Source organism: Camelus dromedarius, chromosome 1 (genome assembly GCF_036321535.1).
Source record: "Camelus dromedarius isolate mCamDro1 chromosome 1, mCamDro1.pat, whole genome shotgun sequence".
Taxonomy (NCBI): domain Eukaryota; kingdom Metazoa; phylum Chordata; class Mammalia; order Artiodactyla; family Camelidae; genus Camelus; species Camelus dromedarius.
In genome coordinates, this window is record NC_087436.1 from 53,307,267 (window position 1) to 53,333,856 (window position 26,590).

General features: G+C 36.8%; 1 protein-coding gene and 1 long non-coding RNA gene across 2 annotated transcripts in view; one reads left to right on the forward strand and one right to left on the reverse strand.

Moving 5' to 3' along the window:
* The first annotated feature begins 925 nt into the window (after positions 1-925).
* LOC105089543 (alcohol dehydrogenase E chain) lies at positions 926-14,513 on the forward strand. The gene is made up of 9 exons (XM_010980615.3): positions 926-1,128; positions 3,580-3,681; positions 4,303-4,441; positions 6,186-6,273; positions 6,450-6,669; positions 8,627-8,887; positions 11,761-11,896; positions 12,479-12,617; positions 14,242-14,513. Exons 1-9 carry the CDS (start codon positions 982-984, stop codon positions 14,264-14,266), a joined length of 1,257 nt encoding a protein of 418 aa, XP_010978917.1. The 5' UTR covers positions 926-981; the 3' UTR covers positions 14,267-14,513.
* Positions 7,122-26,590, reverse strand: part of LOC135321116 (uncharacterized) — a 162,573-nt gene continuing 143,104 nt past the window's right edge. The window contains exon 4 of the long non-coding RNA XR_010380523.1: positions 7,122-7,240. This is a non-coding gene — a long non-coding RNA (uncharacterized LOC135321116). The remainder of the gene's footprint in view (positions 7,241-26,590) is intronic.

Sequence of the window (26,590 nt, forward strand, 5' to 3'; positions counted from 1 at the left end):
ACTCATGTTCTCTTCTCATACTCGTGGTATTGAACAAACAACAAAGGAGACGCACAGTGAGTTTTTTTGTTTTTTTTTTTTTGACTAACTGCCAAAATGATCATTATTCAGTTTCTAACTTAAATGTCTTCACTCTGCAAAGCCTCCTCTCAATCCTTCAGGCAGAATGCCCTCTCTCTGATAGAGAACATCCCAGATGATCTAACTTGGTTGCCTGTATTGTTTTCCCTCATAGATTGAGCTCACTTTGATGGATAATTCATTGTACCTAATATTTATTAAAGGTTGTCCTATTTGTCAGGCTCCCTGATAAGTGCTTGAAAAGGATTATCTTGTTTGTTCATCAAACAACCCCTTCAGATGGTACTACTATTCATCTACATTTTACTGATAAGGAAACATCAAATAATGAGTTGAAGTTCATACACCTAGTGAGAATAGGGACTGGCTGAACCCAAGGCCATGGTATTCCCACAGCCCCATACTGCCTCTTGGCATGGGTAGAGGCCATATCTTATCCATCACTGTCACCCCACTGTACTCACCTAAGGGTCTGAAACAGGGACATTCTCAGTCAGTGCTGATTGGTATTGAGTGGCGCAGAAATGCAATTGATTGGTGCCTGACTTCTCTGCTGTGAAGAGGGGGAGAGTGCTGCAACAGATACATTCCTCAGGGTGTAGCTATCTCCGTCCTATGTCTTTGTGCGGCTTTCTTCCTTCTTTCTAACTGCATTGTATGGATTAGAAGTTGGAGCTTAGTTGAACACCCTGTGTGGAACTGAGAGAGGAGAAATATGGAACCCCAAAATAAAGATACACAGAGAGAGAAATATTTAACCTAATGAAATCAAGTTGTTACCTGAAACTGACCTATTGCAAACACAGTTAATGTGTGAGTTCTGGTTCACTGCCCTTTCCTTCCTGATTTGGCTTAGCCTAAGAATAAGCTGATGGGCATGGCTTAAAGATCCCAGATCACATGTGTAGAATTGGGCATTGCTCAAGCAAACAGACATCTGTGCACTGTATCTGCTGTACGTACTTGAGCAGAGAAGAGTCTGCAAGAAGCAAGAAGTCACATCTCCTGGCCTGCAGAGAAAACAGAAACATGAGCACAGCAGGAAAAGTAAGGAAAAAATTTTTTTATTTTTGGAATTATATTCTAATTAATGTAATAAACAAAGATATAGTATGAAATCAATGATTTAAAATTCCTATATGAATTAGAAATAATATATACTGAAATATAACAGAATATATGTTCTAATATATGGATATTAAACTACAATTGAAATGAACTGTTTCTAAATATTTGTAATAAGAATATGTAACCTCTATACCTATTAAAGTCTATGTTCCTATATTAAATACATGTGCAGTAGTTACAGCCAGTCATTGGTAATTTGCATATCTAAAGTTAGGAAAGAAAGGTTTTTAATCAAGAAGTTATCTTATATTAAGAAAGTTATCTTTATATTAAGAAATCCTAATTTAAATGAGTTATTCTTTGTAATCTTATTTTTTTATGAATATAGGAAAGTAAAGTTGACAAAAAGTTTATTGCTCTCAAAGCACTAGAATCATCAAGACTAAGCAAACCAACATCAACATGCAAATTCCAATTTAAAACAGTCTTATTAGGGCACAATTCAGGAAATTTCCATGGAGATCCTATAGAGCGATATCTTCTTCATATAAAACTCAGTGTGATCTCACACACACACACAAATGATACTGACTGAGTTTGAATCAGTTATTAGCACTGGAAACAGATATATTTGATTCTAACTCTTCCACAGATTCATGCTTAGTTGTTCAGTTCACTTACAGGTGCAGAGACATGCACATAGTCATTCAATACAATCAATTCATCTTGTTTACCTGCTTCATGACAAAAAACTATGTAACTGTTTCCAGTAGGCTTGTTGTGTTAGGAGCAGATCACACAACATACTATCTCACTAGGATACCTAAAGTGAAAGAAACTGAGGTTTCTACACACTGTGTGACACAGCAGGCCTATAGCAGTATGACTGGCTGGAGATCATATGGGTGACCCATTGTCAGTTCTCATTCCAACTCTCTTTTCATCCATTACTGATGAGCATTTACAATGGCATATCACATTCCGAATGAAGAATGAACCCAGGACCTTGTGCATGCTAAGCATGTACTCTACCACTTGAGCTATACCCTCCCCACCTACCCTCAATCTTTTGTTAATCTTTTACTACCATGGAGTAGTGAAAAGATAAATTTGGACTGATATTAATTCTCTGGACAGCCAGCTTTGTGACTTTGGGAAAATTACTCAATTACAGAGTCAGTTGAGCCTCAATCTTTTCATCTGTAAAATAAGACTAATAATTCAATAACACTGCCCTGTAAAGTTTAAAAGTCAAGCATATAACTCACCCAGCACAGCCACTTGTGCCTGCCCCATCATACACAGGTGCTGATTATTGGGTGCCTACCATTGCTGTATTATTTTCAAGTACTCTCATATTTACTGAGGCACTGACCATGACAAACACTCTGCAACGTGGGAGGATTTGGCGTATAAATAATGACAATGGATTAATGAATTGTCAGATAAACTTCCATTGAATTTTTTATCATACTTGCAATATGTCAATTCTCCCTAGAAAAAAACTCTCAACTATACAAACTTTCCGAAAATGAAGACAGGTCTTATACTACGTTGCCAAGCACTAAAAACATGCGTTCAACTTTATTTTTAAGAATATCTGTAGGTGAGCTATGCTAGATAGAAAGTCAAACACATAGTTCTCCCCTTTTTAAATGTATACATGTGTATGTGTGTGTACAGCTTGAACTTCTGCAATTATTGGCTCAAGTCCCATCGGAAAGAAAACTCTATACATACATTAGGTAATAAAACAGAGCTGCCAAAGCTAAGTTTCAAATGAGTGGTGCAAACAGGTAGCACACAGAAACAGTGGAGGGAGAAAATCAGCGGATGAGGACAGGCATATAGAGAAAGCAGTCACGCGAGGTGGGGAGGCAAATATGCAACTGGAATCATAAAGTCACATCGTTTTGCCTTAAGTGGAGAATTGAGCAAGGGACAACCAGTTTCATGTGAACAAACAGTGAGTCTGTCAGGAAAACGGTAGTGATTTAGAACTTAATGTACAGCCAACAGTTTTGGGTAAATACACAATATCAGGACCGCATTAGGAAACAATAGCAATAAACAACCCTCGGAGAGAAAAACAACATGAAGTTCTTTCTTCATAAAAGACTATATTCCATTTTATCTCATTGTCTCACTACAGTTAATTCTGTTTCTCTTCCTTATGTTATTGCTTTACACATTTCTTATAAAGAAGTATATATATATATATATATATATATATATATATATACAGACACACACGTACATTTATTTATTTGTTTGTTTGTTTGTTTTTGCAAATCAGAGGTTGTTCACTTCTGTGGAACAATGTTAGGGTCCAGGCGTGGAGTGAGATGTTGCACATAAAAAGATGAAAGACACAATCCCTAACTTCAAGAGTGAGGAAAAACTGGTATCATCTTTCTGTTCAATTTCCAGGTAATAAAATGCAAAGCGGCTGTGCTGTGGGGGGTTAAAAAACCATTTTCCATTGAGGAGGTGGAGGTTGCACCTCCTAAGGCCCATGAAGTTCGTATTAAGGTAAGATTTTTTCCACCTCTATTTAAGTTTAGGGTGAAGATTTTCAGAGAATAATAACAGTCAAAATAACCAAAATCCAGTAAGAGGCACATTTTTATATAGTCATCCAGACAGTGGGATTACATTTGTTCTCAAAGAAAGATGTAAATATAAATTGTCAAATTTTTAAAAAGACATCAAAGAGTATATAAACTATAATCTTAATAAAATAAAACAGAATCTATGTGCTTGACAGAAAAATATGCAAAGGAATATATATCAGGATTTCAAAATCAGTTAGCATTAGATAGTGGAACTTGAGTAAATTTATTTTCTTGGTGCTAACCTGCATTTTCTACTTCTATAATAAGGGATGCATTCTTGTATAGTATATAAGACTTCAATATTTCAGAAACAATTATTTCACACATTATTTCAAACTGTTTAATGCACAAAATGAAAGTAAAGGAGGGTTTTAGGTTCAATAATTCTGTGTATAAACTGAAACTGTACTTGGGAAGAGCAGGAATTATTAGCAAAATTCTTGAAAACTCTTTAGTACAATTTCAGGAAACTGAGTATTAAGTCTATGCAAGGGCCATGATCTTTTCAGAGTCTAACCATCCTCCCTTTACCCTGTAGATGGTGGCCACAGGAATCTGTCGTTCAGATGACCATGTGGTTAATGGATCCTTGGTCATGCCTCTTCCTATGATCCTAGGCCATGAGGCAGCCGGCATTGTGGAGAGCATTGGAGAAGGGGTGACTACAGTAAAACCAGGTACAGCATTCACACTTGGGGAATGTGACTTGGTTTAGGACCCCAGGATCATCCAACCCGGATGACAACCCGGAATTGATGACAGGTGCAGTAATGAGAGGTGAAAGACCTTGTTCACGGAGGAGCTGGGACTTGAAAAGAGGTCTCTTCCTTTCCTGCCTCCCTGCCTGACTCCGGTACACGTGCATTCATGCACTCGTGTCTTCTCTCCTCTGGCAAGTATTTACTGAGGGCCTGCTAGATGTCAGGCACCATGTTAGATCCTGGGAATACATGAGGATCAAAAGAGATGCAGTGTTTGCCAGAGTGGAATCCTCAATCCCATTTTAGTGTTTCTGAGCCCTGTTGTCTATTGGATCCAAAGAGAACTACAAATGAGACAAGAGATAAACACCTGTCTATCTCCTGAGCCTCTAGATCAGTGTATGGAAACTGTGTACTGACTTCATACAATGAGGCCTGTGAAGCTATGACTGAATCAACATATAATCTCTTCTTAGGTGGGAAGTGGAGCCCATTCACTGAGCTTCCCCTTCCAATATGGCCTCCTTTCTTGAATACAGAATGAATGAAATAGACGAGTTGGCAGGAAATGAAGGAAAACTAGCAGAAGGCATCCTGCCATAAACAATATCTGTTTTATTGCATTTAACCATGATTAACTATGACTGGTCACCAAGTACTATTTTATCTTTAATATTTATTGTACCCTAATGCTATTGTATTTTAATGCAGATAAATATTTTAAAGGTATACAATAAATAAATACAAAATTTCCATGCCATCATCTCATATAAATTTTATCTATTAAATGTTATTTTTCTGGGTCTTTTACATAAATAGCATAGATGATTAAAAATTATATATATATAAGTTTAATTCTAAAAAAATCACTTTACTCAGTAGGTTTGACCTACCCTCTTGGCAAATATTAATTGACCTGTGAACAGAAAACAATAACTTGTCTGGTTTGAGTTTCAGCCTTTAGTATTTCTTTTAGTTAGAAATCAATTAATAATAAATAACACCCTTACTTTTTACCCCTGCTCCTTCCACCATAGCAGTAAAAATAGATAATTCACAAATTATCAGCTACAAATATTTGAAAGTCAGTTCTTATCCTAAAAGTGTTTAACTCATAATTGAGGGTTGAGGTTTTCAATGAAATTTCTTAAGTTCTTATTTATCCCATTTTTGTTAGTGTCCATTAAAAAATGAAAATTAAAAAAATAAGCACTCACTTCATAGAACACATAAGCATAATCACTTTGAAAAGCCAAGAAATGGTTGTTGAGATTCTCATTTTCACTGTATCCAAACTATTACAAAATACTGGGTCACCTAGTGGAACTATGGTGATCTGCTCACAACTTAAATTTACATTTATACTTACAGTATGAATATTTACATTTTAATTATTCAAAATTAAATGAGATGATACATATAAAACCCCCAAGAGAAAAGTCATGCAATAAAAGATAACTATTAATACAGTGGAGCTACTCTGAAATATCCATGCTGTTTTCCACATTTGCATTTCCTCTTTGGGCATCCTCAGGCATATAGAAACTCAATACTCAGCTATGCTGGCAGGCAATGGCCAAGACAGACTGGTGACCGGACCCTATTCTTGGAGAATTGTCAAATTCAAATGCCTCTAACACAGACGTGTAAGCTTTAAGTTCTTGCACTAATAATGCTCAGAAAGAAATTTAAGAAGAATTTGTTTTATCCCCTTCCCCAGGTGATAAAGTCATCCCACTCTTTGTTCCCCAGTGTGGAGAGTGCAATGTGTGTAAACATCCAAAAGGCAACTACTGCTTGAAAAATGAGTAAGTTTCATATACTCTCCTTACACAGCCAAGGAATCTACACATCAGTTATGGTTCTATCTCATACTTTCTTTTTTGTTGTAGTTGTTAAACTTTTTTTTATTGAGTTATAGTCATTTTACAATGTTATGTCAACTGTCTGATACTTTCTTATGTCTGTGTGTTCTACTGACCAGTGTGACCAATCCTCGGGGGACCCTTGTGGATGGTACCTCCAGGTTCACCTGCAAAGGGAAGCCCATCCACCATTTCCTCGGCACCAGCTCCTTCAGCCAGTACACAGTGGTGGATGAGATGTCAGTGGCCAAGATCAATGCAGACTCACCACTTGAGAAAGTCTGTCTCATCGGCTGTGGATTTTCTACTGGTTATGGGTCTGCAGTCAATGTTGCCGAGGTAGGAATAACAATGGTGATAAAACTAGCTACACTCGGACTGTCAGGGACCAAAAGGAAAGCAATTTCTAATAGGAATCTGAGATCATTCTTCATAGTTTTAATGGTGGCTTTCCTCCCACACCTGCTACCATTAAAACATTGATGTACTCCATAGAAGTGAGGGTGCTGATAAGTAGAAAATGCCCTTAGAAGGAATTGAGAGTATGTCCTAGAAAATTTATCTGTTTATCACAAATGCAAAAGCTGTTGATAATTAGTTCAGAAAAACTAAAGGTGTTTTTTTCAATAATTCTTCCATATGTGTTCTTTATGGGATTACTAAATTTTAGAGCTGGGAGCCCACTTCGACTTTCATTTTGCAGCTAGCACCAACTTGCACCATGTGCGGTAGGTCCTGCTACGTTTTGACAGCAAACATAAATGAAACGAAGGGGTTGCCTCTGAGGAGCATCTAGTCAGTCCATGGATCCTCCACTCCCAGAATTAGGATCAACATTAGATTCCAAAGCCTTACCTGATATGATATGCCTCCAAACCGAGGGCCACCAGCGTACCCACTTTGTGGATCTCTGAGGAAAGAAGAGAAGCTTCAGGGATGCATGAAGCATCTATTCCACTGCTATACCTCCTCCCTTGCCACGAACACGCACACACACACACACAAACACACACACACACATGCACACACACTTCAGAAGTGGTAGATTTTAAGGATAAATTCTCTAAAGGCTCCTCTTTCTGAAAGGTTGGAAATATAGTAATATTCTTTCATTTTATGAAACTGAGGCCCAAAGACATAAAGCTATTTGCCACAAATCTCACAGTTGGTTAGTATGAGAGCTGCAACTTGCCCCGCTCCCAAAACTCCTGCTGAATCATAAACCATAATACACAATGACCAGAACTTTTAAATCATAATCACAACCCTCACTTTTCTAAGGTAAAAAAGTGCTGTACCCCAGAGAATGTTTTCTTGGGACAGGAGGAGCATTTTACCCATGGTGAAGGCTGACTATAGTAGATTACATTTATTAAACAGCCCCTAAGCCAAGTTAAACCACTGAGAGAACATGTTTTCCATGTTTCTGTGATGACCACAAAGTCGCTTCTGCAATTGCATCAGCAGAGAAGGTGGTCTACTTCAGCCTACACACAGCGCAGAAGCCGGGGGCACTTGTGATAATGAATTTCATCCATTATTAAAGTATAGACAAGCTTTTCATTGATTTATTGTTCATTGGTACATTTTAAAAAGCAAGGATAAAATGCATTTAAGACCCATTGGTCTCAAGCTGTTTTATCTTAAAATTACCTGTTAAATTTCCCCTGTTGTTAAGATTGCTTTAAGCTGAGGAGACTCTCCTAAGCTTCACAGCTAATTTCTGCTCTCATTATACTGGTCACGACTACAGCAAGTTAATGAACCAGGCTGTTAATTATTGAGGTTTCAATTGGATTATTTTTTCAGTCTCCTCTTTTCCACTTATTATTTCATTTCCCAAAAGTTGTGTTTGTGTATGCGTGGTGGACTGAAGCTGGCTATCCATGCAGTTGAGCCACTAAACTCTCCTCAGGATGGGAGTCACTAGCATTTACAGCTCAAAAATCATCTGGTCCACTGGCCCCCAGCCTGGGTTTTCCACTGGAATTAGCTATGGACTGGATGTTACCCATAGAGATTCTGCTTTAATTGGTTATGGGCTGTGGACCTGGGCATTGAGCTTTTTTTGTAAAGCTCCCCAGATGAGTCTAATATTCGGCAAAATTTGAGGATCACTGATCTAATTCAACCCCCTCATTTTAAATACAAAGCAGCTGAAGCCAAGAAGTGGCGACAACAGGTTGTGTCGAGTTTGAGTAGCTTCTGACAACAGAGAAGGCATGGCATTGTATACAATTTAGGCTCTTTCTAACAATCGTTACTTAACCTATTTGTGCATTTTCTGAAAACACAGGTCACCCAGGGCTCCATCTGTGCCGTGTTTGGCCTTGGAGGAGTTGGCCTGTCTGTTATCATTGGCTGTAAAGCAGCCGGAGCAGCCAGGATCATTGCGGTGGACATCAACAAAGACAAATTTGCAAAGGCCAAAGAGGTGGGAGCCACTGAGTGTGTTAACCCTCATGACTATGACAAACCCATCGAGGAGGTGCTGAAGGAAATGAGTGGTGGAGGTGTGGATTTTTCATTTGAAGTCATTGGTCAGCTTGACACCGTGGTACGTACCCTGAAAAGCCTTGAGGATTTGCCTCTGCATGCTGAAGTGAGCTTTTAAGCAGCAGAATAGAAACATTATATTTAAAGAATATATTTAAAACTATGGCCATTTTCCACCTCCTATTTGTTGCCTGGAGTGCTTAACTTATTATAATGAGGAATCTTCCATCCCATCAGCTAAGCAGAACTGTCACAAGGTATTATTTCCTTTTTAGAGAGAAAAGAGGTTTGTTTTTTCAATTGAACGATTATAAATTTACTGTTTTTAGCTTAAAAAACTCAAACTCAAGTAAATATAAAGAATACAAATTCTATTCTCAAGTTGACAAGGTTGATATTCTTCTCCCCACATTCCTAACAAAATGACTTTACACTTTTTATATGTTTTCATAAATACTTATTTTTTTCACATGTACTTTGGCCAAAAGAAAAAGTGAGCAACTTCAGGCTCTGTGTCATTTTACTAACAGAAAATATGTGCCATTTCTCCATAGCAGACAGCATGGTGTCTGCACATAATTAGCACCCAAATCCGTCTGTTGAACTGAATATTTTAAAAGTCAACAAGTTTCTCCACCAAAAAAAAAGTAAGTGATGCATATCTCATAGACTTGTTTATGAATTACATGCCATAATACATGTAAAATACTTAGCACATGCACTTGTCAAGAACTAACTTACTGAGTGTCAGCTGGTATTACCGACAATGAAGGACCGTTTTCAATCTTGCAGTGCTTACATTATCTGTGGAATATACACATTACTTTCAAATAATGACAGATATCATCATGCAATGGAGAACCCATCTCCAGCTATATTCTACCTAACAAGTATTTTCAACAATCCTAACAAAAAAAATTACCAGAGGCCAACAAATCCCATTTTGAGGTTCTCCGGTAAGCCTTAGTAATAGAAAGCAGCACCTTAAGAGTAAAGCTCTTTTCAGCCTTGTCTTGGGACAACAGGCCTTAGATGACTGAAGTTCTAAGACAATCCAGTTTGTCCAGGACCATAGCCTTTCTCCTGATGCCATTTTTCTATGATTTCCCCTCCATTTTCTCAGTGGAATTGGATTGTTTTATTTGAAAACACCAAATATCTGACAGCCACATGTTCTGAGGTTCTCTGGTCTTCCAAATGTCATACTACAAAATCAAAGGATTGATTATTATATATTCCTGGGGGATCCTAAACAATTTTCTTACTACAGACATGTTTAAAAACCTGACTGGAGGGGAAAGGCTTTCTTTGGAAGTTCCAGAATAATAGGTGTAGTTTACAGTAAAAGTATATGCGAGGTAAAAGCACATTTAAAACACGCCCATTTTAGGCCAACGGCTATATGAAAAGGTTCTCAATGTCACCAATCACCGGGGAAATGCAAATCAAAACCACAAAGAGATATTACCTCAAATCTGTCAGAACAGCAGTTACCAAAAACACAAGCAATGGCAAGGTAGGGGAGGGTGCAGAGAAAGGGAGCTTTTGTGCACTGTTGGTAAGAGTATACACTGGTACAACCATTATGAAAAGCAGTCTAAGGTTCCTCAAAAAATTTAAGATAGAACTACCATATGATCCAGCCATCCCACTTCTAGCAATACAGCCAATGAAAATAAAACCACTATTTCAAAGAGGTATCTGCACCCCTACATTCATTGCGGCATTATTCATAATAGCCAAGATATGAAAACAACCTAAATGTCCACTGATGAATGAATGGATAAAGAAATTGTGACTGATGTATGTAATTCAGTCATAAAAAAGAAGTCCTGCCATTTGCAACCGCATGGGACAATCTAGAGGACATTAGGCAAAGTAAAATAAGGCAGACACAGAAAGACAAATACTATATGACCGCACTTATATGTGGAATCTAAAACAAACTCTTAGAACCATTGAGTAGAACAGAGCTGGCAGGAGGCTGGGAGGAGTGGGGGTGGAGGAATAGGGGTGAAGAATAATGGGTCGATGTGCGTCAAAGGCTACAAACTTTCAGTTAAGAGTAAGTTCTGGGGACTTACATATACAACATGGTTATTACAGTTGATAGCACTGTATTATATAGTTCAAATTTGCTAAGAGAGTAGATCTTAAGTGTTCACATTACAAAAACAGTAACTAGCAGCTATGTGAGGTGATGAATGTGTTCATTAACTTGATTGTGATAATCGTTTTGCATTGCATGTGTATTTTAAACCATCATATCGTACCCCCTAAAAAATAATATTGTACATGCTAAAACAAATAATTTTTAATTGTCAGTCATACTTGGACAAAGCTGGGGAAAAATAAAGTGCATAAATCAGACAAAATTGTCCATTTTAGAAATGGCAGTAGAATCGGGATCCATGAAAAGGGGAGACCATCAAGCAGAGAAAAGGCAAACCTTGATGGTGTAATTGACCTTGTATCTAGTTCATCACCAAAATACCTGATTCAAAGTACTGAGTTCAAAATATCTACTTAATAAAGAAAGAAAAATGAGTTAACCAACTCTGGTTGCCTAGAGCTCATGTGATGATAAACATTACCTTTATTTGAGGGATCAGATTATATATACATATAATTATATATTTATGTACATAAATATATAAAGATATGTGCCTCTTTATTATTTTCAGGGAGAATTAAGTGTATACAAACATACAAATTCATTTATCTATTGTCTCATTCAAAAATATTTTCTGGTCATCTTCTAAAGCCCCAGCTAGTGGCTTTAGGAAATAATGGGGAATAAAGAAACAAAAGACATCATCTCTTCCCTCCACACACCAGCAAGCTAGCTAGGTCAGTAATACATGATACTGTGTACCACAAATGGGGACTACCAGAGAATCCACTTTAATGATGCTACATGTGAATTTATTCCAGAACTCTGCCTTGTTGTGCTGTCACGAAGCATATGGCGTAAGCGTTGTTGTAGGAGTGCCTCCTAATTCCCAGACTCTCTCTGTGAACCCCATATTGCTGTTGACTGGACGTTGCTGGAAAGGAGCTATTTTTGGTGGTATGTAGCTAGGCTTGAAGGCCAGACTCTTACCAAACTCAGGATTTCTTCCCTTCCCTAGGTTTTAAAATGCAACGTAGTTAAAAAAATTAATTCCTCTGTATCTATCGGCTCCAAATCAACTAGATGTGGAATTAATGCACACAGAAGGTCCCTAGGTAGACTTTTCTGGTGTCCCCATTGACTAGGAACTTTCAGCATCATCTCTTTTGATACTTGTAAGTGCACAACTCAACTGAAATACCTAGTAAGACCCAGGAAATCCATAGCAATAACTCATGTCTACACTCACTGCCCAAATTTAGACAATTGCTAAGTTTTCTTCCTGACTTTGGGAATAACTATCTGTACTATAATTTCTCTAGGAGACAACAAATAACTAAGACCCTAGTTTGTATTGGTGGATATTTTTTAAGTCAAAAGCCTGCAAAAGGATACTGAAGGACACTATCTCTTATTAACCTGAGTAATAGTAGTCCGTGGACTTTATCAACTTTCATTTAAATTCTACTTGGAAAGTCTCTTCCCCAATTCTCCTCTTATCCCCGGCTGAATCTAACACTGATATCACTTTCTTTTCAGGCTTTAAAAGTAAGGAGTCTGTCCCCAAACTTGTGGCTGATTTTATGGCTAAGAAGTTTTCACTGGATCCTTTAATAACCCATGTTTTACCCTTTGAAAAAATAAATGAGGGATTTGACCTGCTTCGCTCAGGAAAGAGGTAGATTTTAAGTTTCTCTTTATGCTGGGGTTTGACTAACAGAGAAAAAAAAACGTAGAAGGATAAGAGAAAGACTAGGTTTCCATTCTCTTGGTTTCCATTCCCAGTTCAACCTTTGCATGTAGCACATTTAAGAGCATATTGTGAGAAGCTAAAATGTTTTGCATTTCCTGTTGGGCTGAAAACAAATTGATGATGGTTACATCAAATCTGAATGATCAGCACCCTCTGCTTTCTTTACAAGAGAACTCTCACCTTTGCAAGGAAAAAGAATCAGAGCTACATGGTCATGTTATATAACGTGGAGTTACTGCAGCCCCTGCCTGGCCACCTGAAACAGTTGACTATTAATAGCTATAAATTTAAATCACATTCAAGATATCTCAGAAACTCATTATGGGAGTTGGTGGAACTAGCTATATTGGCATTATTTTCTATACAGCTAGTTTTTTTCATAAAATCCTATTATTGTTATTTCTTTTTTCCATTTACAAAGAATTTCTCACAAGTAAAACTTGTTACAAAGAGGAAGGGTACAAAATGCTACTTTCCATGTTTACATCTTACACTTTTTTGAAACTTAGCGAAATAAGCCAGCTCCATTTTCTACCTCTAACATTTAACTTTTCCAACTGCCTAAAAAGAATTTTGTCACTTGCATTTATACGAGAGGCACAATTAGTAATAGGCAGTTTTACCTAATTCCCACCTTCTAGTTCCATGGTCTGTGCTTTTTCTGCAATTTCACACTTCTTCTGATGAGGTTTTCAGCTTTAAACAGTATTTCTTAAGTACTCATACACATAACATATACTAGACACTTTGATAAAGATTATTGAGGGAGGAAAGAAACTAGCAACTAGAAGAGCACCAGATTACATCCTTTCTGGAAAAGAAGTTTGGTAATTTTTATCAGAAACTTTAAAAAAAAAAACCATTTAGATCCTATGTCCCAGCAATTGCATTTATGGGAACCTAGTCTACAGAAATCATCAGCTATGCGAATGCACATCTATTTCAGCATGTTCATCTAAGTCTCTAATCACCCTCTAAGACTAATCCCTCTGAGTCTCGGTATCCACGATCTCTACAATAGAAATAATATCAGAACTTGCCTTGTAGCAGTGTTAAGTTAAGGTTTAAATGATTAAATATATGAAAAGCATCTAGAGACAAGGTGACAAACGGCATGAAGTTGTTGCATGTCATCACCCATTGTTTTGTATTCATTATTATACAAGGCATATGGGCTCTCAAAAATGATTTTGGGGGAGTGGGGCATAGCTCAGTGGTAGAGTGTGTGCTTAGCATGTGCAAGGTCCTGGGTTCAATCACCACTACCTCCATTAAAAAAGAAAATGATTTTTTGATAATCTAATATACAGTGAAGCCTAAATGACAGTCATATTCAGGATGCTATAGTTGAGCTTAAGGTTGGAGAAAACACAACAGAAAAAGATGAGCTGCCTTTTTACTTGACTTGAATGCGTTAGGAATGGGAATGGAGTAGTGGGAAACAAGATAGCTTTTCAAAGGGACAAATCAAATGTTCCTTGTACTCACATGGAAGAGTGTAACTTTTCTAAACATGACGACAATTAGTATCTTTAATTTTCTGTTTCAGTATCCGTACCGTCCTGACATTCTGAGACCGTACACGTGCCTTCACTTGTAGCAGTCTTCTGGCTCCTCCATCATCGGAAACATCAGCCAAACATCGTCAATAATTCTATTCTTCAGAGATGCTACTAATAAATTACATATGGGAGCTTTCCAAAAGAAATCAAAATTGATGTAAAATTATCTTTCAAACAAATGTTTAAAATTCAAGTGAGAGCTAGATGAACTATCATTTGGGTAACTGAGTCCAACAAACATTCCTTCTTAATCATTCTACTCATGCTGAATCATGTCATCTTTCCCATTGAGGAAAGCTATTTCTTTTGATTTCTTGTCCTTTTGGTATCTTTACCACCCTTAGTCATTGAAGCCTTAGTCATTGAGAAGGTCTTCATTATGCTTGTCCCGCAACATACAAGTCATGGGCTGTTGTGCTTAAAATCTTCCACCTGTATTTCCACTGTCTGTATTTTCCTTTTTATGAAATGGAGCAAAACCATACAGTAAAAACTGCAGTCTGCAAAAGGATATACTCAGATTTATAAGTGGAGAAGGTCCAGAAAATCTAAATATAGGACATTTCTTAGGGAAATGTCACATATTTTGAAGGTAAAGAAAGTGGTTTTAGTGCTTTTATACTGTTTGCAGTAAAAATAAAAGCAGCTTCATGCTACATGTATTAAATGTGAGGCCTGAATATTAAATCTAAAAACTGAACTATTATTGGAACCATATTCCAAAAGTCTATAATTTTTACTCAAGAAAGTACTTTACTAGTTAAATGATCTTAGTTAATTATTACGATTAACTGAAAATGAGTCATAGGGCAATTAAAAAGTATTATGGTGGCTTGAAGTCTAGGGATGAGAAGGAAGCGGCTGTGGACAAAGCATGTCAAATGGGTAGCTCAGAAATGACACAAACATCCAAAGCAATAGATTTTCTGAGTAGATATCGATACATACACAGGTGTATATATTTGCAAAATTATTTTCAATCTAGAATTTTTCTATTAGCTATCAGGTCTTAAGTCTAGAAGCCTGGAATTAGTTTGATGTTTCCAATATGTGAAAGCCTATGGTATTCATTTCTTAATGCTTTCTCACAGGAAGATTTGCATTTTGAGCTTCATCTGTCAGTGTGCAATGAAAATCTTATTCCTTTAAGGGGTTTTAACTATCTTTGAAAGTGATTTAGTTCCACGTCTACAATTTATTCTATATTGTGGAAAGGACTCTAGACTCAGAGCAAGTGCTCTACCACTTACTTGTAAGTTACTCAACCTCTCTAAGCCCATTTCATCCTTTCTTTTAAAAAAATTATTCTACCAATCCATTACAGCTTCATGAAGATTACATGGAATGATGTAATGAAAAGGCTTTGTCTGTGTTGTGCCATGTAAATGTAGGGAATGGTTTCATTGTTTTGTCAAAGATGCTGACAGAGATAATTAGGGTTAGGGGAGCTTCCAGAATATCCCTAAGTTTTCAGAATGTCCTAGCATCATGGAATACTATGTTCCCATGCTGCTGGGTGCTCCAGTTGGTGTGATAATGTGAGATCCAGAGAAAAAAGAATTGGTTCTGCTTTCAGTTAATTCTAATATGCCAATATTGATTCATTAATTATAATAAATACAACAAACTAATATGTCAATAATAGGGGAAATTGTGTGTGTGTTTGTGGAGGGAGGTAAATAGGAACTTTCTTCACTATCTTCATAATTTATCCATAAACCTAAAACTTTTTAAATTAAAATGTATTTTTATTAAAAATACTTCATAAATACTAAATATTTTAAAATCACATTTTTACAAAGTGTAAAAAAACTTTCAAAAGTCCTTAAAGACACTACACTCACTGTACAATATTTTAGTCAGAATGATATCTGAATATCCCATTGTATTTCATTCCAAATCTTGTAGAATTATGCAAACTATGTATTGAGATACATATGTATAATCTTCTGAAGAGACAGCAGCCAGTGTTGCCTATAATTTTTATCTTTATTTGCAAATTAAGTCATTTTTATGTAAGGGTTGTGTCAGGTTTGAGATGTTAATAGGCAAAGTGCACTGCTAGAGCTTTGGGAGTTTGCAAAGTTGCAAATCTCAGTATGTGTGTTATTATCAAAGTCATCACTTATACGATTTGTAACATACTGATTAAAAGAGAAAACAAAATAGCAACACTTAGGACGATATAAAGATCACTTATGAAAAGTGCTTTTATGTTAAAGAATGACAAATCTCTTCACTGAAAATGTAGTACAAAATAAAAGTAAATATCATTAATAAAACAAAATTTTAAAAAAGAGACGGTTCTAAATGCCCATGTCACAATAGTGGGTATAAAATCCTACTGGTTGCCCAGAGGCCTGCATCTGGCCCCAACCCTCCATCCTCCCAGGTTGTGGGAGCAGGTGGAGAGGGGATATAGGCATGCATGTCAGTGTTCTCACAGAGGGGCACAGGGCTCCATGGGGGGGAAGGGGGGGTTCTTTCTGCACCCAGCACTGCCTCTCTATTTATATTGATACTGGTGGGGAAAGAGGCAGGTTGAAATCAAAGTATAAAAATGGAACTACAAAGGGGCTGGTATCCTGATAGGCCTGGAATGGTGCATATGGTCATTGTGTCCCGCTGACCTCCAGCAATAATTCTGACTCTAGAAACAAGAATTTCCAGATTTGCTGCTCTCCTTAAAAAGAATCTTAACTGTGAATGGACATAGCTTATACTCATTTTAGCCAGCTGAAAAAAAGGCCTAGTCAGAATGAAGAAAATTTTCAGTTTGAAGAGAATTTCGTGTTGATGGTTTAGCTAATAGCTCTGATACAGTGACTTTGCTCCTCCAGAAATAGTAAATCAACAAAAAGGAGTAATATCATTAAACTCTGAATTAACACTTTGCTACTATACAAATCACACAAGCTACTCTAGGATTAGAAAGTCATTTTGACAGAATCATTCGAAAATTACTCGGAAGTTGAAGAAGAGGGAGAGCAAGTCTGTATTTAATAATTACATTCTTAGTCACCTGACTACTTACTTCTATTAGCAAATGATTATTGCACAAATAACCTCTATTAAGTATTCTCCAAAAATGTTAAAGAAATAAGTTTATTGAAGTATATTAGCTTATATTTATCTGTCAAATAACCAGAAATATTCAGGAAATGGGTCATTGCATAAGAAGAGAAACCAAACTCAGTGTGGCAAGAATAAAGCTAGAATGGGGGCACTACACCCAAGGCCAAACACCATTCTGTTGAACTTAATGGTCATATATGTGCTTGGTTTGCTCATTTCATTCACTTGGGATCTGGGGTCCAAAAGATCATCTGTGCAGCCCTATCACAGTCATCAAAAGAACCCAGAGGTTGCTTCATAACTCACAAACAAACTACCTCATGAGCAAAGACAACTAGAGAGGGTAAAGCACCTGATTTCCTTGTCCAGTCTTGCTTGTTGAGTTATTTGCCACGTCAAGAAACAACTCAGATGACTTACTATGACTGAAAGCAAGTCAGAAATTGCTGGACAATTCTTACCTAAAAATGATGTTTAAAGACTACTATTCACCCATAACCAAATAATTCACAGTGTTTAGGGGAGGTCTAATTCTTTAAAGGCAGCTTTGGAGCGAAAAGAATTTTAACTCATTCTAAATTTAAAGAATAAGTATCTCTTACATAATGCCATGCTTCAAAGTAGGTGAGTGTGAGATTGGGAAAATAACATGAGGACTAAGTATTTCTTTTGTTACTGATTTTTTTCTTGTGATGAGTACCTTCATGGTTATTCTCCTAGCAACTTTCAATAGGAAATACAATATTACTAACTATATTCTCCATGCTGTTCATTACACACTCAGGATTTTTTTTTTAAATACCTTAAACTTTGTACCTTTTGACCCGCTTCACTTATTTCACTCACCCCTCACATCTGCCTCTGGCAAACATTCTGTTCTGTATATCTATGTGCTTGGTTTTTTATTTACTTATTTATTTTTTAGACTCCACATATAAATGAGATCATACGATATTGGTCTTTCTCTGTCCAGCTTATTTCAGTTTGCATAATGCCTTCAAGATCCATCAAAGTTGTTAATAAGTTGCAAGTAGTAATTCTTTTATATGGCTGAATAAAATATCACTTCTTCTTTATCCATTCATCTGGACACTTCAGTTGTTTACATACCTTGGCTATTATAAAGAACGCTGCAATAAACATGGGGGTGGATGTGTCTTTTCCAGTTAGTGTTTTTGTTTTCTTCAGGTAAATACCTAGAAGCAAAATTGCTGGCTCATAGTTCTATTTTTAGTTTTAGTTTTGAGGAGCTTCCATTCTGTTTTCCATAGTGGCTCCATCAATTTCTATATTCCCACAAACATTGTGCTAGTATTCCCTTTTTCCCATATCCTGACCAACACTTGTTGTTTCCTATCTTTTCGATAATAGCAATTTTAACAAGTGTGAGGTGATATCTAGTGTGCTTTTGATTTGTGTTTCCCTGATGACTAACGATGTTGGGTATCTTTTCATGTGTCTATTGGGCATTTGGATGTCTTCTTTGGAAAAATGTCTGTTCAGGTCCTCTGCCCATTTTTAATCCAATTGTTTGGTTTTTCTGCTTTTGAGTTGTATGATTTCTTTCTTTTTTTTTTTTTGGATATTAACATCTTATCAGATAGATGATTTGCAAATCTTTCTCCCATTTAGTAGGTTGCGTTTTCATTTTATTGATATTCTCTTTGCTGTGCAGAGCTTTTCAGTTTGATGTAGTCCCACTTGTTTTTGCTTTTGTTGCTTTTGCATTTGGTGTCAAATGCAAAAAATCATCACAGAGTTCAAAGTCAAGGAGTTTACTACCTATGTCTTCTTCTAGGAGATTTATGGTTTCAGGTAAATGGGATGGTTTTCTTTCTTTTTCTGGTAGTTCAGTACTAGTGTGTAGAAATTCAACACATTTCTGTATATTGATCTCATATCCTAGAACTTTACTGGATTTACTAGTTCTGACAGGTATTTTGGCAGAGCCTTTAGGGTTTTCTCTATATAGTATCATCACACCTGCAAACAGTGACAATTTTACTTCTTCATTTATAATCTTGATGACTTTCATTTCTCTTTCTTGCCTAGTTGCTCTGCCGAGACTTGCCAATACTGTGTTGAATAGAAGTGGTGACAGTGGGCATCCTTGTCTTGTTTCTGATCTTAGAGGAAATGCTTTCAGATTTTTCACTGTTAAGTATGACGTCACTTGTGGGCTTGTTATGTATGTGGGCTTTATTGAGGTATTTTCCCTCTCTACCCAATTTGTTGAGAGAGTTTTTATCATAAATAGATGTTGAATTCTGTCAAATGCTTTTTCTGCATCTGTTGAGATGATTACATGGTTTTCATCTTTCATTTTGTTAATGTGGTATATCTCATTTATTGATTTGTGAATGTTGAACCATCCTTGCATCCTTGAAATAAATTCCACTTGATTGTGGTATATGATCCTTTTTAAGTATTTTTATGTATTGTTATGTATTGTTGAATTCAGTTTACTAATATTTCATTGAGAATTTTTGAATTATTTTAGTCTGTAATTGTCTTTTCCTGTGGTATCCTTGTCTGGTTTTGGTATACAGGTAATGCTGCAGTGCTGGAATGTCTCAAACCAAACAATTAACTGCACAGGGACATAGCCCCACCTATCAGTCTTTAGGCTCTTCAAAGACCTCCTGAGCCTACAACCACCTCTAGATATACAACCCTAGACAGGACTCTGCCCACCAGAGAGCCAAGACCCAGCTCCACCCACTAGTGGGCAGGCACTAACCTCTCCTGCAAGGAAGCCTGCACAAGCCCCTAGAACAGCCTCACCCACCAAGGGTAAGACACCATAAGCAAGAAAACTATGATCCCACAGTCTATGGAACAAGTCTGCAAACAAGGCCAGACACTACCCTGACAACAGCTGGCCCCTGGCCCTTGGGTCACAAGAGGGAAGTGCAATGCTGGGATGCACAGGATGTCTTCTACAGAGGGCCACTTCTCCAAGGTCAAGAAATGTAAATAACCTACCACATACATAAAGATATAAACAGCAATTTAGACAAAATGAGGCAGCAGAGAAGTATGTTCTACATGAACAAACAAGATAAAACCCCAGAAGAAGAACTAAGCCATGTGGAGATAGGCAATCTACCTGAGAAAGAGTTCAGAGTAATGATCATAAAGATGATCAAAAAACTCAGGAGAAGAATGGGTGCACAGAGTGAGAACTTACAAGGTTTTAACAAAGAATTACAAATATATAAATAACAACCAGAGTTGAAGAATACAATAACTGAAATAAAACACACACTAGAAGGAATCAATAGTAGACTACATGATGCAGAAGAATGGATCAGTGAGCTGGAAGGCAGAGAAGTGGAAAGTACTGCAACGAAACAGGAAAAAAAAAGAAAAAAAAAAAACAAGGACAGTCTAAGAGACCTCTGAGACAACATCAAGCATACTGATATTTGCATTATTGAGGTCTCAGAAGGAGAAGGGAGAGAGTAAAAGCCCAAGAAAATATTTGAAGAGATAATTGCTGAAAACTTCCCTAAGCTGGGAAAGGAAAGTCACCCGAGTCTAGGAAGCAGAGAGTCACACACAGGATTAACCCAAAGAGGAACACACAAAGACACACTGTAATCAAAATTACAAAAATTAAAGATAAATAGAGAATATTAAAATAAAAATAAATAATAAAAGCAGAAATGAAAAAGAAGTTACAGCCAATACCACAGAAATACAAAGGATCCTCTGAGGCTACTATGAGCAACTATCTGCAAATAAAATGGACATCCTAAAAGAAATTGACAAATTCTTAGAAAGGCACAATCTCCCAAGATTGAACCAGAAAGAAACAGAAAATATGAACAGACCAATTACTAGTACGGAAATTGGATCAGTAATTTTAAAACTCCCAAAACAAACAAAAATAAAGGTTAAGAACTCCAAGACTAGATGGCTTCACAGGTCAATTCTATATACCAAACATTTAGAAAAAAGTTCACACCTATACTTCTGAAACTGTTCCAAAAAATTGCAGAGAAAGGAACACTTCCAAACACATTCTATGAGGCCACTATACACCCTGATAACAAAACCAAACAAAAATATCATACACAAAAAAAGAAAATTACAGGTCAGTATCACTGATGAACATACATGCAAAAGTCCTTGACAAAACACTAACAAATCAAACAATATATTAAATGGATCATACACCATGATCAAGTGGGATTTATCCCAGGGATGCAAGGATTTTTCAATATCTGCAAATTGATCAGGGTGATACCCCACATTAGCAAATTGAAGAATAGAAACCATATGATCATCTCAATAGATGCAAATAAAGCTTTTGATAAAATTCAACATTGATTTATGATGAAAACTCCTCAGAAAGTGGGCATAGAGGGAACATACCTCAACATAATAAAAGCTATCTATGACAAACCCACAGCTAACATCATACTCAACGGTGCAAAACTAAAAGCATTTCCTCTAAGATCAGGAATAAGACAAGGATGCCCACTACCACCACTTTTATTCAACAAAGATCAGTGGAATAGAAATAGGATAGAAAGCCCAGAAATAAACCACTTATGGTCAGTTAACCTATAACAAAGGAGGCAAGAATATACAAGGGAGAGAAATCAGTCCTTCAATAATTGGTGCTGGAAAAACTGCACAGCTACATGTAAAAGAATGAAATTAGAATATTATCTAACACCATATACAAAAATAAACTCAAAATGGATTGAAGACCTAAATGTAAGACAGGATACTATAAAACTACTAGAGGAAAACATAGGCAGAACACTCTTTGACATAAATCACAGCAATTTTTTTTTTTTTGCATCTGGTTCCTACAGTAATGGAAACAAAAGCAAAAATAAACAAGTGAGACTTAATTAAACTGAAAAGCTTTTGCAGAGCAAAGGAAACCATAAACAAAACGGAAAGACAATCTATGGAACAAGAGAAAATACTTGCAAACAATGCACCCCACAAGGGATTAATTCTAAAATATACAAAAAGCTCATACAGCTCAATATCCAAAGAACAAACATCCCAGTCAAAACATGTGCAGAAGACCTAAATAGATATTTCTCCAAAGAAGACATACAGACGGCCAACAAGCACATAAAAAGATGCTCAGCATCACTAATTATTTCAGAAATGCAAATCAAACCTACTGAGGTATCACCTCACACCAGTCAGAATGATCATCATCAAATGTCTACAAATAATAAATGCTGGAGAGGGTATGGAGAAAACAGAATCCTCCTACTGTTGGTAGAAATGTAAACTGGTGCAGCCACTATGGAGAATAGTATGGAGGTTCCTTAAAAAAAAAACTAAAAATAGAGTTACCACATGATCCAGCAATCCCAATCTTTGGCATATAGCTATAAAAGACGAACACTAATTCAAAAATATACATGCACCCCGATGTTCATCACAGCACTCTTTACAACAGCCAAGGCACGGAAATAACCTAGGGGTCCATTGTCCAATGAATGGATAAAGAAGATATGGTATATATACATGATGGAATATTACTCAGGCATTAAAAAGAATGGAATAATGTCATTTGCAGCAACATGGATGGGCCTGGAGATTGTCATACTAAGTAAACTAAGTCAGACAGAAAAATACAAATATAATATGATATCACTTATATGTGGAATCTAAAAAAAAAGACACAGATGAACTTATTTACCAAACAGAAATAGACTCACAGACATAGAAAACAAACATACGGCTACCAAACAAACAACAAGGATCTACTGAATAGCACAGCGAACTATATTCTATTTCTTGTAATAACCTATCATTGAAAAGAATCTGAAAATATAAGTATATGTATATGTATGTGTGTGTGTGTGTGTATAACTGAATAACTTTGCTATACACCTGAGCTAATATAACATTGTAAATCAACTATACTGCAATAAACATTTTTCTTAAAAATAAGAATTAAGTTCTGAGCTATAGATTTGGAGTTGATTCTCATTTCAATTATTTCCTATAGTACGAGTTCAACTTTCCTAGCATTAAATTCTCCCATAGCCTCCTCCCCCCAAAATTACAAGATGCAGAAGTGTGATTTAAGTTTTGCCAATTAAATGCACTTATGACAGAGCATGCTTCAGAACTGCATTTTATCAAAATAGGCAGGATATGGAGCATCTATTCTGTTGGTGTGGATCACAGAGAGGGCAGAAACATTCTGGAGTTGGAGTCAAGAGCTGTCCTGGTAGCTCCCAGATCCATACAAGGGAATAGCTTCCTTAGAAAGACAGGTACTGACATTATTTTTGGAAGCTCAGCCTAGCATCTTTTTGCACACTGATTCTGTGAGCTCCATATCGCCCTCAAGAAATCCCTTCTGTGTAAACCAGCTTCAGTGATTTCAGTGTTTAGTTCACTCTGAGTCAGGTTTTCAGTTTTTACCCTTGAATCCATTTCTAACTATCACACTTCTTAGGGTTACTCTAGACTTCCTAGTCCCCACACTAAAGTTTGAACTGTAGCCCCACTACCTAGCCTATTCCTCTTCTCTCATGTAAACCTGCCAAACCTAAAACACCACTGAATACTCACTGCCATCGCTCACTGACTGGTTGTAGTAAACTACTGATAAATAATTGCTGCTATTATTTCTGTCAATGATCTTTGATGAGAGAAACACAAACATGAAAAAACAAATGAGCTACTAAAATACTTCTCTAAGAGACTCCAAAGCTCCTTTATTGTGACAACGGCTGCCCAACAATGAGAACATGGACATCACAAGACATGGCAGCGGGAGATTTCTCCTCCTCTGACTCCTAAACAGATAGTTCTACAGCTTGTTTGTCAAATATTCACGTGTTGCCTTACATATCACCTTTAACATTGTTTAACTTAAAGGTTATGTTAACCTTTATACAACGTTTATTATGTTTAATATTAGATTTAATTAAATCTTTTAGTTAAATCTCATCACAAAAATAAATTTTCAACAGTTCTGTCTTACGATGCCAAGACCTCATCTTCTGTATACTGAATTACCCCAGTACCTAACATACTGCAAAAAAACACTTAGTCAGGAAGCAGTCAATGTTGATTTGCAACTTAATATTTTGCCAGTTTAGACATCTGCAATCAGCAATAAATCATGTTAGTGTGGAGTTGTCAGATTTTATCATGTCCATTACACTGAGGCTCATGTTTAAGCCAATGAATGAGGCCTTGCTGCCTGCCTGGGGCAGGGGTGGGGGAGGCGTCTACATTTCCATTCAGTTCTGTGGCTCTCCACACATCATTAAAGACACAATAATTCTTGTGAAATAACTAGAAAATTTTATTTCCTTAAAACGGTTCCCAAAAGGAACTACAGTATTTCTAGTTTGGTAAGTGAAGAAAAAGTGAAGTCTAATAAAGATCATATGTGGAAAATCAGCATTACAATTAAAGAAGGAATGGTAACTTTGAAAGTGATTTTATTTTTTGGCATGACCTAGTCCACCAACTGGACAATTGGGAAATTAGGGAACAGGAACAAGTAAGTGATTCAGGAAACAGAGTGTGTTCTAGCCAGTGCCAAAATTAAACATTAAATGAGAAGTAAATCATTGAGAGTCTGAAAGAAGTCACCTAATATATTCAGTTATTTACCTGCATTTGGGGAGGGGGAAATTTATATAACAGACTTTCATACCAAATTTTGAGGATTTATAACACCTTGGGACCCAGCTGTTGTGAATATGTCATGTACATGGTGTACAGAAGGAGAAACCTCTGCAACTCTCTGGCAGAGCAGGTTTCTTGCAGCTTCCCCCACAGGAGAAGAAAGAAAGTGGAGAAGGGAAGAGTTACAATGCTCCCCACTGGGACAAAAAGTCATGACTCTGACAAGCCCCCTTTCCCCTGCCCCGTCTTCCAGATATACTGGAGGAGTGGGGGGATTCATTATTGTAGGGGCGTCCATTAGTAACCTTTAGAAAGGACCTCTGCCCCAATTGCTAATGGAGTCCTTAGGGTCTCTATATTTTATTTTCAAAACTATAAAAATTATTGGTTAAATAGTCTACTGAAAACTCCTTTATGTAAATATCAGAAGTAGAAATAAATAATGTTAACATTTAGCCAGCATATAGGACTTTCTAAATTATGTTAGACCTTGTTTCTATTCTTGTATCGTAATCTTTTCTATTTTAAACTAAATTTTCCATTAAAAAATATTTAGCAAGTAATATTCTATTCTCAGTTTCTTCTATGTCTTACTGCAAGTCAAAATGATACCCCAAGTGACTTTCCTATCTCGACTCACCTGTCTTCTTCATCACTCACATTATTCAAAATTCAAAAAATTCCCCAAACTCCTCTCCTCCCTGAGCCTGTCCTTATTAACTGGATGTGATCCCTTTCTAAATATATCTTGTAATTGCACAGAAACGTTTACCCTAAATGTGTGAAAACATACTTGAAAAAATAAATACAGTTGTAGGTGATTCAGAATTATATGAAACATTTCTTCATATGTGTATTAGTTTTCTATTGCTGTGTAACAAATTACCACAAAATTAGCAACTTGAAAGTACATGCATTTATCATCTCACAGTTTCTTTAAGTCAAAGTCTAGGCACGGCTAAACTGTTTTCTCTGCTCAGGATCTCTCAAAGTTGAAATCAAGGTGTCAGCCGAGCTATGTTCCTTTCTGGAGGTTGGGGTCCTCTTCTAAGTTCACGGGGTTGTTGGCCAAATTTAGTTCCTCGTGGTTGGAGGACTAAGGCTTCCATTCTCTTGCTGGCTGCAGGCTGGGAGCAGTCTCAGCATAGCTCCTTCCACATGCCCTGTCATGCTGCCAATCTCCTGACGTCCAATCCCCCTCCGGTCTTATATAATGTAACATAATCATGGGAGTGACTATCCCATCACCATTTGCCAGATATGTGCCCTAACTAAGGAAGTGACTAGCCCATCACAGTCAGTTTCCATCCACACTTTCCTGTAAAGGATCATACTAAGTGTGTCCACCAGGGGACAGTATTCGTGGGACTCATCTCAAAATTCTATCTACCACAACAAGATAATAGGATTAAGAACTGGATACCCTCAATATCAAGTTCTTATAAATGATTCAAGCATATGATTGACAGAAATTCAATTGCCATGCCCCTCTTCAAGACTTTCAGAATATTGGCTAAATCAGCTTTTACTAGGAGGCATATTGATTAAATAATACAAGTGACTCTGTATTCCAGCACAGAAGTTAGTTATTGGCTAGGTCTATAATCATGTATTGCCACAGAAAGG